The 17,891-nt window shown below is 35.0% G+C and overlaps 2 protein-coding genes and 2 non-coding genes across 7 annotated transcripts; 3 read left to right on the forward strand and 1 right to left on the reverse strand.

The window, feature by feature from the left end:
• Positions 1–78: 78 nt before the first annotated feature.
• On the forward strand, positions 79–17,891 carry LOC141595984 (exosome complex exonuclease RRP46 homolog). Of its 2 annotated transcripts, XR_012522361.1 has the most exons (10): positions 79–617; positions 836–949; positions 1,239–1,339; positions 8,647–8,667; positions 8,981–9,053; positions 9,376–9,443; positions 9,599–9,731; positions 10,164–10,288; positions 16,188–16,240; positions 17,598–17,891. XR_012522361.1 is itself a non-coding variant. In XM_074415974.1 (8 exons), the coding sequence occupies exons 1-8, from the start codon at positions 188–190 to the stop codon at positions 10,265–10,267; spliced, it is 1,044 nt and encodes a 347-aa protein (XP_074272075.1). In that variant the 5' UTR covers positions 79–187; the 3' UTR covers positions 10,268–10,611. The 2 variants fall into 2 exon arrangements, 1 of the variants encoding a protein (XP_074272075.1); XM_074415974.1 differs by lacking the exons at positions 16,188–16,240; positions 17,598–17,891 and having other exon boundaries at positions 10,164–10,611.
• Positions 2,768–6,700, reverse strand: LOC141595996 (uncharacterized). Of its 3 annotated transcripts, none has more exons than XM_074415989.1 (3): positions 6,396–6,499; positions 4,021–4,359; positions 2,768–3,473 (listed from the first exon to the last, which is right to left on the reverse strand). In XM_074415989.1, exons 2-3 carry the CDS (start codon positions 4,354–4,356, stop codon positions 2,958–2,960), a joined length of 852 nt encoding a protein of 283 aa, XP_074272090.1. In that variant the 5' UTR covers positions 4,357–4,359; positions 6,396–6,499; the 3' UTR covers positions 2,768–2,957. The 3 variants fall into 3 exon arrangements, 2 of the variants coding, with proteins under 2 accessions (XP_074272090.1, XP_074272097.1); XM_074415996.1 differs by having other exon boundaries at positions 4,021–4,364; XR_012522371.1 differs by lacking the exon at positions 4,021–4,359 and having other exon boundaries at positions 6,396–6,700.
• On the forward strand, positions 7,448–7,509 carry LOC141622685 (small nucleolar RNA snoR101). Its single transcript, XR_012533065.1, has one exon. It is a non-coding gene; the product is annotated as a small nucleolar RNA snoR101 (small nucleolar RNA).
• LOC141622693 (small nucleolar RNA snoR101) lies at positions 7,690–7,751 on the forward strand. Its single transcript, XR_012533066.1, has one exon. It is a non-coding gene; the product is annotated as a small nucleolar RNA snoR101 (small nucleolar RNA).

Genomic DNA, 17,891 nt, shown 5'->3' on the forward strand with positions numbered 1-17,891 from the left:
AATTGAGACCATTGGGTTTATTAGGCCGAATGTATATTAGGCCGTATGTTTTGTATGGGCTTCGACCCAAGACGGTTTGAGCTAATGAGAAACACAGAATACGCTTCACACAATCACTCCAGGAAACCCTAAAATATCTAACCCCTTCCTTCCTCTCTGCCGTCTGATCTCCTCTGTCCCCTCGACAATGACAGGCGCGGATGATGGAACTTCTGCTTCCGCTTCCACTAAACTCGATCCTTTGTCCCCTTTCTCTCTTGTTAATCAAGAGGGCCCAGGCCAAGCAATCACCCATATCAAACTCCGGAGCGATAATTATGAAGAATGGAGTCGCTCGATGCGTCGGTCTCTTAAATCACGACGTAAGTTCGGATTTTGTGACGGGTCCATTGCTAAACCGACTGACGACGACTTTCTCCTTAGTCAATGGGAGGTTGTTCATTGTACAGTCGTTCAATGGATTATGAATTCCATTGATCCGTCTCTGCTCGATAGTGTCTCCGATACAGAGGACGCGCGCCTCCTCTGGACTGAATTGGCGGCTCAGTATTCCGTCGTTAATGGTTGTTCAAGGAGTAGCCTTAATCGTGCTCATGGTTCTGCTACTTGGTCGCAAGGTTTGTTTGTTTTACTTCATACATCGTGTTATGTTGATTATACTTTACGAAAAGTGTCATTATACAGAAGGAGGACACAAAAAGTGTTGAAAGTAGGCAAGGATAGTAGAATGAAGAGAGTGTAAGATGAGCTCAATAGTAGTAGGACACTTAGATGTAGCGTATTTGCGCGTAAATCGTTGGATATGTTCTGATGTGTAATTCCCAACTGATTGCAGGAGATACTAAAGTCATAGCAGCAGTTTATGGACCAAAAGCTGGGACTAAGAAGAATGAGAATCCTGAGAAGGCTTCTATCGAAGTCATTTGGAAACCCAAAACAGGTCAAACAGGTAAGAATAACTTTAGATGCTTCACAATCATGTCTACCAAATTACTTATCATGCCTAGCTGTAGGCCTGTAGCTTTCCAAGTGTATAGGAATATGCCTTGCTTGCTTCACCTTATTCAAAAGGCGCACCCAAGGTGTGATTGTTTGAACGGATCAGTCTGTTGGTAATGCATTTTTCAGAATTGGTGTCCGTACTAACGTACTATGAATTTCCGTGTTTGGTTATTGTGAAACTTGCTTTCAGTCAAGGGTTACAATATTACTGACTAACTACTGATTCTTGACCCCAGGGAAACCGGAAAGGGAATATGAGATGATTCTGAAGAGAACTTTGCAAAGCATCTGTATTTTGACTATCAATCCAAATACAACAACCTCAGTGATTCTTCAGGTGAGACTTTCGTCTCTATTTGTCGCTGTGGTATCATCTTGTATCAAAATTGTTTTATATATTTTTTTATCAATTGTCTTTCGTGTTGTCTCTTCAAAAGACCGTAAGCCAGCAGCATTGGTTGTTAGACTTTAACTGGATGTGCCTGACTAAGATAGTCTCAATTGGATATTAGGCTAGTGTGTTGAATATGTCGTAAATTGGCTCAAATTGAATTTTTTCAATTGTCATGTGGTCATGTCCATTCTGGAAGCAATTTTTGTGTGTGAAGTTTCCGGTATGTTTCTTGAGGGGAAAATTGAAGCACGAATTACAGAAACGGAAAATCACTTTATTCTTATTTGGGTTCCTCTTCGGTTTGTTTGGTTCTTTACTATAAATCATAGAGGCATGAGTCCGTAATTTTTCCATGATATTCATATACATTTAAGTGTTTATTTGGGGATCTACACATCACAGATTTTTGTCAGGCTAGTAGATATCTGCTACTCCCTTCGTTTTAATTTTATTCTGCCATTTGGTATTCCCCATTTTTTAAGAAAAGAACACTTTGACCATAGTACCCTCCACTCAGTCAATCTCAGACCAACATGCAACCCACGAACCCAGCAACATAGCCACTGCTCAGACAATCCTGGAAGATGTAAAATGACAAGTTAGTAGTTAGTAGTTGAGGAAGACCTAAGAGTACGTCTTTAGGGTCCGTTTGGATAGAAAAAAAGGAGGGAAGGGGAGGGGAGGGGGAGTGAGGGAAGGGGGAGTGAGGGGAGGGTAAATAAATTGAGGTTGTTTGGATAGCAAAAATGGTGAGAGGGAAATGGAAGGGGAGGAAGAAGAATGGATGGAGGATGCTTGATGGTAAATGATGACTAATGACAATAATACCCTTACTTTTCCATCTAAGTTAGAAGGGAGATGGCAGCATATGGAGAAGACAGTTGATATATGGCAATGCTCACGCACCATCTGCAATTTCTGAATTTCCATCCAATTTGTGTATTCTTTGCACCTGTTACGCAATATCATCATTATTCCTTTTTTTTTTTTTTTTTTTTTTTTTTTTTTTTTTCCTTTTTAATTTTGAGCAGCTTCATCATTATTCTTTTTTTTTTTTTTTTTTTTTTTTGTCAGCTATAAGAAATTCAATAATTGAATTAATTCTTGTGGATTTTCGGAAATTAATCATTGCTTCATCTAATTTACGTAAGTTTTCCACCTCGACTAATTATACTATCCATTCATCATCGACTTCCATCCACACGAAAAAGTTAACACCATAATATTTATACCAAAAACCGTCTTAACTTAAAACCGTCTCAACTAATCAAAGCCTTACCAAAAAACAAAGAAGACGAAAAGGGAGACGAAGAATAAAAAACTATAAAGAAGACGAGCATCGCTCTCCAAAACTCGGAAAAACCACCTGAGTAGTTAAGATGCTAACAGCTTAATAAAATCTTAAGCATACGTGTTTAGATAGCTAAAATCTTACGACATACAACGAGATTAAACACTGAATCAAGTCTACTAACATCCGCAATACTTAGCATATTACAAAACCATGATACTTATTTAAATATAAGCAGCTACAGCTTCAGCTACATTTTTTCTGGTTACTTCACTCATCGTCAATCATCATCTCGATTAAATACTCCTTTCGCTCTTCTGGTGGGCTCCCAAACAACTCTCTCACCCTCGTTTGCTTGGCACTTAAGAACCTATAAGCTTTCCTACGAGTAATCTGATCAAGCTCCATCCTTGATAACTCTTCAAATACCTCTTGACTTGTATAAACTCGAGGACGACCCTTCTCAATTACTTCATTTCCCTCTCGAAGAGCCTGTGCAACATTGTCCAATCCTTGTTTGATGATTGAAATTTCTTCCCGCAAAACGTCTTCAGTTGCCTTTCTTTTTTTCCCTTTCTTAGAATCAGCCGAGTCTTTAGAATCACCCGTCTTACCTTCCATCGTGCCCCAATCATTCGAGTCAATAATAGTTGCTGTCATGTGAACACTCTTCTCCTTAGCTGTAGCGGATTCAGCACCAGTAGCTCGATCTTTTGAAAAAAGCTTAGCCAACAAATCAAAGTGAGGAAAAGGGGTGTTCTTCCATTTCTTAGCTTCTGGTTTTTTCTGAAAACGATTCAAGATAGCAATCATCAGCAACAATTAACAGTGACTATTAACCACAACCACAGTGACAAAAGAGAAGCAGGTAACCAGTTTGATTTATAAGTGAAAATAATGTCACCACTTTCAGTGACTATTAACAAGTGCAGCATTGACACTAGTGCAATGGTTATATCAGGTAAATCTCATTTCCATAGTAACAACTTACAAATATAATCTTCTCTGGTTAGTTCATCATTTTAGTCGTGTGCAATCTAAAGCAAGTTGGTTTCAATTCAGAATGCAATTCAGAATGCAATTCAGAATCCTGAAATTGCAATTCAGAATCCTGAAATTGCAGAAGTGCAGACTGCAGAGTATTGCTGTACTTTTGTGAATAATGAGGCTCGTTCAGAACTGATTTCAGTCCAAACATCAAAACTGATTTCAGTCCAAAAACAAGTAATGCAATCTGCTCAGAACTTAACACTACTGTACTAGCTGTAAAATCCACTCTCTATGAAATGAGCAGCAAGAAGTCAAAAGAAATAGATAGTTATTAAGTACATACCTCGAGTAGCGATTCCCAAACTTCATCTTCATTGTCAAACATTGCTGTCACTTCATTCCATCCCCAACCGCTAGCACCGAATAGATCAAACACATCATTAAAGTTTTTCTTTATCGTCTTAAGACGATTCTTTAGGTGAGCTTTGGTGAGAGGTTGATTCATTTTCTCTGAACATTCTTTAACAATGTTATCATATGCATGCGAAGTGAAACTCCCATCGACTCGATTCCCAAGAACAACTTCATTCATTAACGCGTCAATAAAAACTTTATCCATCCGATCAGTCCATCTCAAGGAGGATGAGCTTGGAGCTTCCATTTTTTTCTGTTGTCCCATTTTCTATACTAACAGTACATAGAAAATGATAGTAAAAGAGATGAAATTATTTAAAAAGTGATGTGACAGGAACACAAAATGAGCAAATTACATAAAATGGAATAGAAATTATCTCATAAATTGTAGTTTGGCGACCAACAAAGATGTCTCAACAAATTCAAACATGAAAAGCAATATAAATTATCTCATAAATTGTAAAAGCAATAAAAGCAACATGAAAAGAAATATAAATTATCTCATTATAATACATAATCCCCCCACATTTGAGAAGCAATCTCATCCCTAAATTTGGCGGCCTTGACTGAGTCTTCTTTACTTGAAACAAGGTCTCCCTCTTCAATATTTTCAGCTAGCTCTAGGTCTACTTCTTCAACAAGGCGCTGGTTGTATTCATGATCGACTCCCATGAGGAAGTTGTGAATGATACAACATGCCAAAATCATTTTAGTTACCGTCTTCTGTGAATAATGAGGCTCGTTCGTACTTCCAATTATTGCAAATCGCTTCTTCAAAACTCCAAAAGTCCTCTCAATTGCATTGCGAAGTGAGGCATGTCGATGATTAAATAGCTCATGAGAGTTTTCAGGAGCACGAGAGGTATATTCTTTCAAATGATATCTTACACCTCTATATGGTGTAATCAAGCACGATTTTAACATATAACCAAATATCCCCCGTATAGTACTTACCATGAGGTATTACTAATTTATCGTGCCTAGAATATAATGCGTTCTTAACAATTCTAGAATCAAGCAAAGGTGCCCTCCCAACCAGCTAACACATAAGAGAACTTGAGATCAAAAGTACAAGCCGCCAACACATTTTGAGAGGTAAATCCCTTTCTACATCGAAACCTAGAAGCCTGTGCACCAGAAACTTTCACACGAATGTGTGTCCCATCAATAGCACCTACACAATCTTTAAAGTATGGGAAAAAACGACTATCGTTTTGAATTTCAGGTGGGATATCGGTTCCTTTGGGCTGTTTGAGAAACATATCTTCCATTGATATAATGGCATCCAAAACTCGGTGAAAGTGTCGACTAGTGGTCTCACCCGAACGTTTGAAAAAGGAGCTAAGGGTGATGTTCCTAGCATTATGACCAATAATATGTAAAAATTTTGCCACTTGCTCCTCTACCGAAGATCGTCTTGTGTCTAATAAATATCTCCCATCTCTAAGAATTTTACAAAACCTTTCAAAAGCATGTGGGCTCATCCCCTTAAGATCATCCATTAGCTCAAAACGTCTCCTTTCTCTTTTCATGTATGCATCCAAAGTGTTTTTTCTGATGAAAGTTTTAGGTTGATCACAAATGGTTCTCAAAGAAGTAAAATATGCAATATAAGCGACTACATGAACAACAAATTTCACGACGTTTTTTTCCCCATATTAATTCTAAATTTTCATTCTCTTCATCCTCTCCATCAGCCACCTTATCGCTTTGTTCATCATCACCCATCAATAATTCATTTCTGACACTCTCCAAGTCTCTATCCATATCTTAAAAAGAAATAAATTAAATTAAGTTGATTTCAACACAAAAACAACATTCATAAAGACTCAGTTTATTATTTGCAAAGCTTGTGATTTTGTAAGAACTTGAATACGATTACCTATTTACCATCACATTACAGATGCAACACTACCAGCAACAATACTAAACATGAAGTTTTACACTACCAGCAAAAATACCAGCATACTACCGTCTTAAAATTCCAACATAATAATTAAATCCAACATAATAACCAAATTCAATACCAGCAAAAAATCGTCTTAAAATTCCAACATAATTATCAAATCCAACATAATATTCAAATTCAATACAGCATATAACCGTCTTAAAATTGCAAACATAGTAATCAACACGAAGTTTTACACTACCAAAGAACAATACCAAAGATTCAATCGAACTATAGATGTAATTCAATCGAACTAAATATGTAATTCGATCGAATTACCATCGAAAAATCAATAGAACTCGAGTTCAAGTATTAAAAAAATTTACAGAAGAAGAGATAGAAGAGAGAAAACGAACCTGATAATCTGAATTTGTGATTGAATTAATTTGGAATTCGATTTGCAATCATAAATCCCCAATTCATAAACCTAGATCCCCAATTTGAAACCCTAGAAATTTTGTTAGGAATAGGGAGTGAAGAAGTGTGGAGAATATGTCGTTGATTGATATTTGTTGAGTGTCTAGATTTTTAGTAAGGGTAAAGTAGTCTTTTCATAATTAAATGAGAGTCCAAATAACATTTTCTTTCCAAATCTTGCCTCCCTTGGAAAGATTATGGATTATTCTATAGGGGAGAAAATAAGTCCTCCCATTTCCCTCCCCTTCCATTTCCCTCCTCCCATATATTGTATCCAAACGAAGGAAAATTAGTCCCTCCCTTTCCCTCCCCTCCCCTTCCCTCCAATTCTTTCAATCCAAACGGACCCTTAGAGTGGCTTAGGAAGTTCGGTAAGATTCTTGGAGCCTATGACTATTTAGGGTGTGTTTGGATAGCAAAAGTGGAGGGAAAGGGAAGGGAAGGGGAGATAAGGGAAGGGGAGGGGGAATGTAGTGTGGTTGTTTGGATACAATTTCCTTCCAAATCTTGCCTATTATGGAGAGATTCTGATTACGCTTGGAGGAGGGAAATTTGATCCCTCCAAATCTCTCCCCCTCCATTTCCCTCTACCCTCATTTGCTATCCAAACAAAGGATTTTAAATCTCCTACTCTCCCTCCCTTTCTTTTCCCTCCAAATCCCTCAATCCAAACACGCCCTTAAGGGGTAGGTTCCATGTCACTGTTGGAGTTAGATCCTTTTTGTTGTCCCTGTTTTCTCTGTTTGTGCCTTTTCGCTTTCCTTTCCTTTTCTTCTATTTCCCACCCCTCTCTGCATCAAGAGAAGACTATTCGCTGAGTCGATGCCTAGTTTATTCTGCAAAACAAATATAAATAAGGCATCTTCTGTTTTTTCTTTGGTTTGTTTTTTCTGCTTGACGAGTCTTCTTCTGCATGGAGTAAGATATTGTTTCAGATGTTACATTTCTGTAAAACTCCACAAACATTTGATTTCCTGGAAAGGCATATGATGGTTTACACTTGATCTCTGAACTTCAGGTAAGTTCTGTTGACAAATTCAAACTACTGATGCCACTTTTTCAGCAGTTTTTTTTCCTGCTTGACAAGTCTTCTTCTGCATGGAGTAAGATAATTTTTTTCAGATGTTAACATTTCTGTAAAACTCTACAAACATTAGATTTCTTAGAATTTTTTTTAGATGTCAACATTTCTGTAAAACTCAAAACATTTGATTTCTTTGAAAGGCATATGATGTTTTACACTTGATCTCTGAACTTCAGGTAAGTTCTGTTGACAAATTCAAACTACTGATGCCACTTATTCAGCAGTTTTTGTTGCTGATAAATTGTCATTCTTATCTGTTTTTTTGATACGATGCATCATGCATGACAAACTGGCAAATCCTTATAAATGTCTTGTTTACAGTTGATGGAAAAAGTTTGTTGTTCGTCTTTTTTCCTTGTCATTTTTGTGCTGAAAAGTTGATTTTTTTTATTTTTTTATTTTTTTTTTCCATTTCCATTTTTTAATGATTTGTGAACTTCAGGTAAGTTCTCAATTTCACATGTTGACACTTCCAAAGCACTGGTGCACTGTCTTAGCATTTTTTCTAAACATTAATTGACTATTTTGTCAACTGCTGCAAAACATTTAAAATCCTGTTGAGGAAGGCCACTGTAGCAGTGTAGTTTGTAGGTGCGTTCTTTGCCAGTAAATTAAAGCTCTAGCCATGATGTTGGGAGGCCTGTTTTCAAAAGTAGTTTATCAAGTTTTAGCCTCTAGATGTTTTTGTTTGATATTGAAGCTTAGACTTGTGAGTCAAAGTTTGTGCAAGTCCATCAACATTGATTGAGAATTGATTATATATCTTAATATAGGCTCATGAGACCTATACAGAATGATTGTTCCATCATTCATGGACATTGATTGAGAAGTGACATTTTCTGTAATGGTTCAAATTCCTCAACGTTGTTACTAATTCTTGTGAAATTCAGGGGAAGTGTCTTTTCAAGCCACTACCTCTCAAATCCTTAAAAGAGTTTAGGATTTTACTTTTTCTAATTAAGTTGTGATGGTGATTATATCAATCAGTTATTATGCTGAAACTAATCATCAGTATAATGAGCCATCCTTGAAAAGAAAGTTCCAATTGCCGAGTTATTTTACCATTCATGTTCTAATTTTGCTGTTTGTTTTCTCTTTTTTTGCAGGTTGTCAATGATGACGGGGCAGTATCCTTGGCTAAGCTTCCACCTATGAGTGTTTTTCTGTCATTCCACCATGTTTTAGATATAATCAGTTTTCTTCATTTTTCATCTGCTTTTCTGCTGCTAATTGCTTCCATCTTTGTTTAAATAATCTTTCCCTCTAGTTTTCGTTTAGGATTTCAAAGTTCTGCTATCCAGTCAGAGGTCAAATGTCGTGATACTTTTGCCGAAGGTTACCCTTTTTAGTTGGATACTATTTTTTGCTTGCTTTTTTTGGCAACCATGAGCCCTCATTTTGTATACAAACAGATTGTTTTCTTGACCAAAACTATACTAGCTACTGCCTTGTGCCATCAATGCAGCTTGTTTGGCACTTGTTGATGCAGGGATCCCTCTCAAACATCTAGCTGGTACTAAGGACTTCGTCCTATCTTCTTCCGTTTACTATTTACTTCTATTTCATCACGAAACTTATATGAGAAGTTCTTACATCTTATACCAACCCACTAAGGGTTATAACCTAATGAGTAATACACAAGGATTGACTTCATCTCACATGGCCTCACATGTGATACTGTCTAATACAAGACTCACAGCTCAAGTCATGAAGTTGCGATTCAAGAGCATCTAGATGGTCTTCAAGAGACTGCGTATTATATTCACTTTCAAACTAAGAAAATATATTCTAATTATAGTTTGCTCTGATGATGTGGATTGTTTTGTTTTCTGCAGTTTCCATATGCTGCTGTTTGACTGAAGCAGGAGAAGTTATACTGGATCCAACTAAATTAGAGGAGCAGGTACTTAGTTTCTGTTAAAAATTAATCCGTATGTGATTTATGGGAAGAGCTGATATGTGCTGTAATAGCCAGGAATTACAGAGACATAAATGTACATTGCTACGGTTGAAATGATTTGTCTTCGTTTCTCTGAAGTTTTTTTTTTTTGTTGCTAGACAATGAAGGCATTTGTGTATTTGGTTTTTCCAAACTCAATTTCATCAGCTTTACCACAAGGATCATTAGATACAAATGATGAACCAATGGAACACGGGATCATCACGTCTGTTACCCATGGGGTTATGTCAGGTTACTATCTATTATTTGCCGACTTGCCGTTTCTTTTTCGTCTTTCCTCTCTCTGTCAAAGACGCACTTTGGCATGACAATGTATCATGGATGTAATCCGGATCAGTGAGATTTGTAATCGTCTGATCAAACTTGAGTCCGATCCGGATTTTTTGGACGTAGAACCTTGTGTACCTTACCCTAGATTCGGCCCGTTGCCATCCCAACTGTGCAACTAGTCAACTACTACTGGGAAATGTCATATTTCTATGTCAATGTACATAGTTTCTGTTGTCTATGATCCATAGTCTCGTTTTTTCTCAACAAATCTTTTGCCAGTTTGATTGATGTGTTTTGATACATGACTATGCATATAAATAATTATCTCCCTAACCTTACCATCTTAATTGTATAACATCTGATCTTTACATATGCGCTTTATCTTGATCGCAGTTGAGAATTATTTTCGATGTCTTGAGAGAGGACGAGCTGCAACTGCAAAACTGTCTAACTTTTTGAGGAATCGCCTGCAGTCAGCTCCACAGTTACCTGGATAGAGATGCTTGATCTATTGTGAGGTAACAACCCGTAGATGCTGAGTTAAGATTTTAGAATGATACTACTATGTGTCTATGTAGGTTGTAGATGAATTCTTACTTTTTTTTTTAGTCAGATTCAAGTCTACTTATGATGAAGTGGGACTTTAAACTTCTAAAGTATTCACAAAGTAGCTGCTAATTCAAACTTTTCTTTTTGTACGTTACTTTGTTTAGTGAGAGACATTACTATCCGAGCCGATCTGAAAGTTAAGTTTGGAATTTGGATCGGATATCCGATGAGTATAGATATTAATTTCAAAACGTTTGGATATCCGATTAAATTTGATACGAAATTATATGTTCCTATCTGGTCAGGGGTGAAGGGTCAAATATCTTGATGCTTTCGTCGAAGGTTGCCCTTTTTTGTGTGATGCTTTCTCCGTCTCTTCATTTGTTTGCACTTTGATTAAAATATCCTCACAAAAGAAATGAAGAATAAAAAAGGCAAATAAATGATTGGGACAAAGAGACTATATTTTTTTTTGGTTGCTTTTTTGGTGTTGGAATATGAGGAACCCATGTGTGAAGTCCCACATTGGTTGTGGAGTAGAGAGTTGCTTACTGGCTTTTAGAGGCTTTCTCATGCCAATTGGTTTTAGGAAAGACGGGGTTCCTTTGCTTGTGAAGTAAGCAACCTCTCTCTACCCAAAAAAAAAAAAAAAAAAAAGTAAGCAACCTCTCTCCTTTCGGTATGGCCAGGTCGATTTCAGATTCTTCTAACATTTGGCAACCATAAGGCAGCCGTTCTTTTTCAAACTATAATAGCTTCTTGCCTTGTGCAATCAATGCACAACTTGTTTGGCACCTGTTGATGTCGGGATACCTCTAAAACATGTAGCTGGTATTAAGGACTCAAATCAATCAATACAACATTGCCTGATCACAGTTATTGTAGTATATAAGGAAATATTAATCACTATGCTATTGCTAGGGATGGCAGTGGGTTGGGGACCCGACACAGACCCTTCGGATCGGACCCTAATGGGTCAGGTTTGGGTCTGAATTTTTGAGATCCAAGCGGGTATGGGTCTAAGATAAATATTTCGGGTTGGGTATGGGTCCAACTTATAAGACCCGGACCCAACCCTAGACCCGTCCAATTTAAAAAAAATAAAAATTAACTTAACAAACACACCGTAGACTTGTATCACTTGACAAGTCTCACACCTCTTTAACCTTCCAATCTCTTTCTTAAATCACTTTTATTGACTTCTCCATCTTCCCTCTCCCTTTCTGAATTCTGGTCTTCATCCACCATTGTCAGACGATCTCCAAATTTCACTTCCTCCTACTCTGCGTTTTAGCATCCTTTGCTGCGTTTCATTCATCCTTTAGGGTCCGTTTGGATACAATTTTAGGAGGGAAGGGGAGGGGAGGGGGAGTGAGGGGAGTTGAAGGGGAGGGCAAATGGGACGTGGGTGTTTGGATGACAAAAATTATGAAGGGAAATGGAAGGGGAGGAAGGAGGGAGATGAAGAATGGATGGAGGATTGAAGGATGCTGGTGGTATAATTAGAGTCCAAATAATGTTTTCTTTCCAAATCTTGCCACTCTTGGAAAGATTATAATTTGTTCTATAGGAGGGAAAATAAGTCCTCTCATTTCTCTCCCTTTCCATTTCCATTTCCTTTCTCCCATATTTTTTATCCAAACAAAGGAAATTAAATCCCTCCCTTTCCCTCCCCTCCCATTCTCTCCAATTCCTTCAATCCAAACGGACCCTTAATGTCGTTTCTGCCTTATGTTTCTCTTTTTGATTCCGACCCATTGCCATGGTTGACGGGGCATATATGGATAGATGCTAATCTCACTGTGTGTCCCACGTTGCCTAATTAAGTAAAGTTAGGCTAGTATATAAGAAAAAAGAAATAATAACCTGCTGGTTGGTGATCCAAAGGGCGGGGCAGATGCGCACCAAGTCAAGACTTCTGAACCTCTGATCTACTCGGTTCGGTTAGGTCATGTCGTGATGAGTACTTTGGGAACCTTCTAGCCTGGTCGGGTCCATTGGTGAAACCACACTTTTTTCCGTAGTTGATTATCAAAGTTAAATAAAATAACTCCAATAGTAAAGGAGAACTCCCATATCCGTCTCATCCCAGATTGACATATTCCGTCTAAAAGTTTCAAACGGACTTATGTGATCATTTTTATGGTAAGATTTGACCATTATATCCTTTAAACAATGACCCCAACCGGATGAACCAATCGACGACTATAGATAAGAGATGTGAATTCTAATTAGACTGTTAATCCGATAGATTAGATAGTAATGTGGGTCCCACATTGCCTAATTAAGTATACGGACAATGGTATATAACAAAAATAAAGTAATGATCTATTGCCATGATAATGGCATGGCTAGTAGGTTAGGTTAGGTTAGGTGGTTCGTGATCCCAGGGACGGGGCACAGACACCGAGTCAAGACTTCTGAACCTCTAACCTACTTAGGTGGGTTATGTCAGCAGTAGTACTTTGGGGCCTTCGAGCCTGGCTAGGTCTATCGGTGAAACCACCACTTTTTTTTTTTTTTTTGTTAGATTATTGCCATTCGTAGTTGATTATAAAAATAAGGAAAAATTCAAAATTACTCCTTTACTAGATTTCATGCCCGGGCGTTGCCCGGGTAATATCTTAATAGTGACGCTGAGGTAAGGTGGATTAATATTCAATAAAATAATGTATCTTTGAAATACTTTTGTGTTCATGCAGTAATCAAATACTCCCTCTGTCCCGGTCATTTGTTGTCCTTTTCCATTTTGGGTGTCTCAGTCATTTGTTGTCCTTTCTATTTTAAGAATGAAAACGGACCAAAATATAACGATGTTATTTTGGCAAACTTAGTTATAAGAGGAATTCTTTTTTACATTAAACTTAGTTAATGTGCAAATGATAATTAGGATGCTTACTGAGTTATTAAAAAGTGATTTCACTGAATAAGGAGCTAATATATTTCCCCTGTTTTAATTGACTTCGTTTTTTTTTCGAAGAGAATTTTGATTGACTTTAATATGTCGTGGTATCGTCATAGTCCTCAATAGATATTATTAAAACAAAAAGCTATTTCATGGTTAGATTATACATCCTTTAATAAGGCAGATTAATATACTATAGTGTCCCACTTAACTTTAGCTGCTAGCAACCAAATTTTATGGTCGGTATCATTAGAATTAGTCGTATTCATGATAATTTTAACCAAACTCAAATAAGCTAACAACTCGTCTATCTTAAGATAAAGGTATATGATAAAACGGGGTGAATATCATCCCACGGGTATATATACGACAAATCTTTTGTTTTTCTCAATGTATTTTGCTTTTGTCTTATTCCCCCCGTATAAACGTATTTAACCCGTCATAAAGTTAAGACTGATATACCCGTCACAAATACCTTCAAAGGAATATGCAGCAATAGAGAGGTGCATACAAATTGACAAAAAACATAGGATACACTCTAAGATCTAAAGCATTATTTGCTCCAAATTGACAATTGAGTAGAATTGCAGGTGCCCACACGACCTGCAACTAAAGAGGAAAAATCATTAGATCGTTACTTATATGTATGTATGAAGAAAGCCAAACGAAAACGAAAATACTTCTAAATATAAGGCTTGTTATATATGTAGTTATTATGAACAGTACTCCGTAACTTTAGTTTCTCTTCTATATATACTTTTTATGCTTATGCGTAATAGGATACTGATAACAAAAAAAGCTTTCCCTAAAAATCTAGGAAGCAACAAAAAGAAAGCTTAAGAACACCGAAATATTTTTCGTAACTCGGTTGATGTACGACAGTTTCAATGCGGATAATTACCTTTGTATATGTTGAATCTTAGATTCTTAGAAGACTATAGACACTGATGACCGCCAATAACAATTGATTTGCTATTCCTTCCTGAAAAGTAAATAAAGCAATTAAAAACGGATGTACACAAGACAATAAATACATAAACAATAAGATGCCAAATTTTCAACAATATTAATTGCAAATATAAATTTCAACAATAAGTTCACAATAAGGATGAACAGTACGAACAACACATGCAAAAAAATAAAATGAAAAAAATAAAAATTAATGTTGTTGTGATTGAAACCATCCAATATTATACGTATATATAGTGCAAATTATGAGCTTTAATATACCAAGACAGATTAAGAGTCCAAGTTAAGCTCAAGGTCCAACATTTACCTGCTTAAAAAGATATTTATCTTTTTATAATTTTTTACCCATCTAATAGAAAACTTTTCAATAGTTTATAATTAAGTACTAATATATTTATCTTATTTCAATATTTTATAACTTAAATAATTTACCAAACTTGAACCAATAATAATTTATTCAGCAAAAGATAACTTATTCAATAAAAGCAACGGCCAATGAAATCGCTTCAAAACAATAGCCAATGAAATAGCTTCAAAAGTATGTACACTTTTTTCAAAGTTACTCCCTTATAAAACAAAATTTCAAAATTAAGGAGACTTCCGATCAAAAATTGCTACCAAGACCCAACTCGGGTCATAATTAGATGTTAGTGACGAAATTACCCTTTGTTTATAACACAAATCTCATTACAGTTTACCGTAATTGACTATTGATCGACTCTCAAATATCATCAACCAAAATTAGTGGGTTAAAAGCAATTAACCTTATTCCGCTGATTACAACTCCTCTTTCGATCATTGCTAACTAGGTAAGTCCAACTGTAATTCTATTCTACTTTGTAAATTGTTTATTCCGTTTTGATTTCTAATAGTTAACTTCAATTTCTTCCTACAAGTTCATTAATCACCTTTCTTTGCCAATTGGTTTGAGATTGATCCAACCAACAAAAATACTTACACCCCCGAGCCTTAGTAACTGGATTGTAAATTTGGCATGCTTCAAATCTTCTACCTGGATTATCATTTGTCCAAGAAGTTAGCTTAGAAGCTACAAGACCACAAAAGCACAACTGGACCATCACAACTACAATATGGAGGAATACAAAAAAGAGAAAAGAGGTGACAAGTGAGATGAAGGAAGAGAAGAGAGAGAAATGAGTGTAAGGAGAGAGAAGGAGGCTGAGAGTGATGAGGGGATTAGAGTAAAAAGAAGAGGGGCAAATTGGGAAGGAAATTATAAGAAATTTGAATTTAGTCGGAAAATACTTCTAATTATGACTTGAGTTGGGTCTTTGTAGCAATTTTTGATCGAAAGCCCTTTATAAGGGAGTAATTTTGAAATTTTGTTTTATAAAGGAGTAGCTTTGAAAAAAGTGTACATATAAGGGAGTAATTTTGAATTTTTCCTAAAAATAACTTAGGCTAATCCTTTAAACATGACCAACCGGGTCAACCAATCAATCAAATATTTCCACTACGAGGTATATTTTACATGTAATGATCAGACAAATAATCAACATTATTGCTTAGCTATATATTTTATAATTTTGATCTGTTAAACATACTGACTAACCAAACTACTCGGTACTCTCTATCGATTATCCGCAGAAATGAAATACAGTAAGGATGGGAGTTACTCATGAATAAAGAAAGACGGTTAAAAAATGATATTTGGAAAATTGAATATAGGAAGAGAAAATTGAAAATTTGGGAGTTGGAATAAAAGGGTAAAATGGCCATTTTCGTCCATGATAGAGTAAAACTCGTCCATGAATGAGCAACACCCTTTATTTAACTTTATTACCTATATATAATGATGACATTTTTGCTTTTCCCTCACCATTATATATATCACAATCATAATTCCATTTTAGTCAAAAAGTTGGTATGCAAAATATACATAGATAAGTAAATTAATTTTTAACTTTTGTTTTCTTTATTATATATTGAATTAATTAGAATCTTATTATTAGTTTTGTGTTTTCAAATGGCAGGGGGATGAAATATACTCACATGTAGATAACACTCCATGAAATTGGTATTATGGGTATGTATCTTCTTTACATATTTTTGTTTGCTATTGAATGACTTTTTTCATTTTTGTCGGCTTTTCTTTTTCTATATTGGTGTATATGCAATATCAAATGGTAGCATGAATCTCAAATAAGTGGTTGATAGTTTACATCCCCCTACTACTAAGAGAATAAAAATTCTCAAAAATTTTCCCTCCAAACTCCACCTACTTATATAAGGAAAGAAATAAAACTTTTCCATTAAACTATAATCTTTTTCCTAAAGCATGACTTTTTTTTTTATTAAATTCTAGATTATAATTATATAATGTTTCAATAAAAATAAAATAAAAGGAGTATAAAATTATAAAATACAAAATCGTTAATTTTTCTTTGAAAATGACTTAATGCATACTTAAACTTTATAAAACAATAAAATAATATTATTAGCTACGTGAAAAAAACTCATTAAGATAAATTAAGCAAAGTTATAAAATAAAATCATTAACTTTATGTTAAAAAAAAATTCATGACATACTACATTTTTTTTCTCACATTAAAATACAATTAGGTGAAATATAAAAATTTGACAGTATAAAATTTGTGATGAATCCTCCTATATACTAAGAGAATAAAATTCTCCAAAGTTTTCTCCAAAAGGTATCAAGCTAAATAAGAAAACAAAAATACTTCTTTTTTTAAATTATTATCATTTCATCAAAATATAACCTTTTAATCAAATAATAGTATTTTCTTTAAATATCTTAATTATAATATTTTAATTAAAGAAGATAAATTCACTATAATTTTATAAACTGTAAATTTCTAAACTTTTGTTATGTATTAATTATTATTATATATGAGAGAATGACTTGACACATTTTGTATAAAACAAAATATTAAACTGATATAATTAGCTTCATCAAAAAAAAAAATCATTAACATAATTTGAAAAAATTTATTATTTGTAATCATTAGTTTTATGTTAAAGAAAAAAATCATTAAACATATTTTATAACTTTACTAAATCCTCTTGAAGTTCATAGTTCATTTTTTTCTCATATCGAAATACGATGAGGTATATGAAAAATTAATAATGTATCAATTTAAAATATTTAAATAATAACTAAAAACAAAACCTCTATATATACCGCAAATATGCGGGATTTACACTATTAAATACCAATAGTATAATTGTTACATTCTCTAATATTCCTATCTAAAAAACCGCGCATTTGCGCGGGATCTATACTAGTTATATATTATATATATTCTAATCATTGAAATATCAATTGCCAAAAGTTTGTAAATTGTACTATATCGTCTTTAACTATTTCATACACTTTAGTTCCGTATGTAACACTTCTCTTCTATTTTAATTTTGTCTAACAGGTTACAAATCATTTTGCTTCGTCAAAGTGTTGAATTATGACGCAAAGATGTCAATTTGACATCTTAATTAAGCGGAGTAAATATTTTGCATGATTATTGGTAAAAAAAATCGATATTTATTCTCCGATCCAATTCGTGTTTCGATTTACAATGCTTTTAAGCCCAAAAGATACGAGACACGTCTCATTGTATTCACCCACTTTATTACACTTTAGTTTTCATTCATTTTACTTAGGTCTTTCCTCTTCTTCCCGCATTGATTGAAGGAGAAATAAGAGTACTAGACAATCCTTG

Source organism: Silene latifolia, chromosome 1 (genome assembly GCF_048544455.1).
Source record: "Silene latifolia isolate original U9 population chromosome 1, ASM4854445v1, whole genome shotgun sequence".
In the NCBI taxonomy this organism is placed as follows: domain Eukaryota; kingdom Viridiplantae; phylum Streptophyta; class Magnoliopsida; order Caryophyllales; family Caryophyllaceae; genus Silene; species Silene latifolia.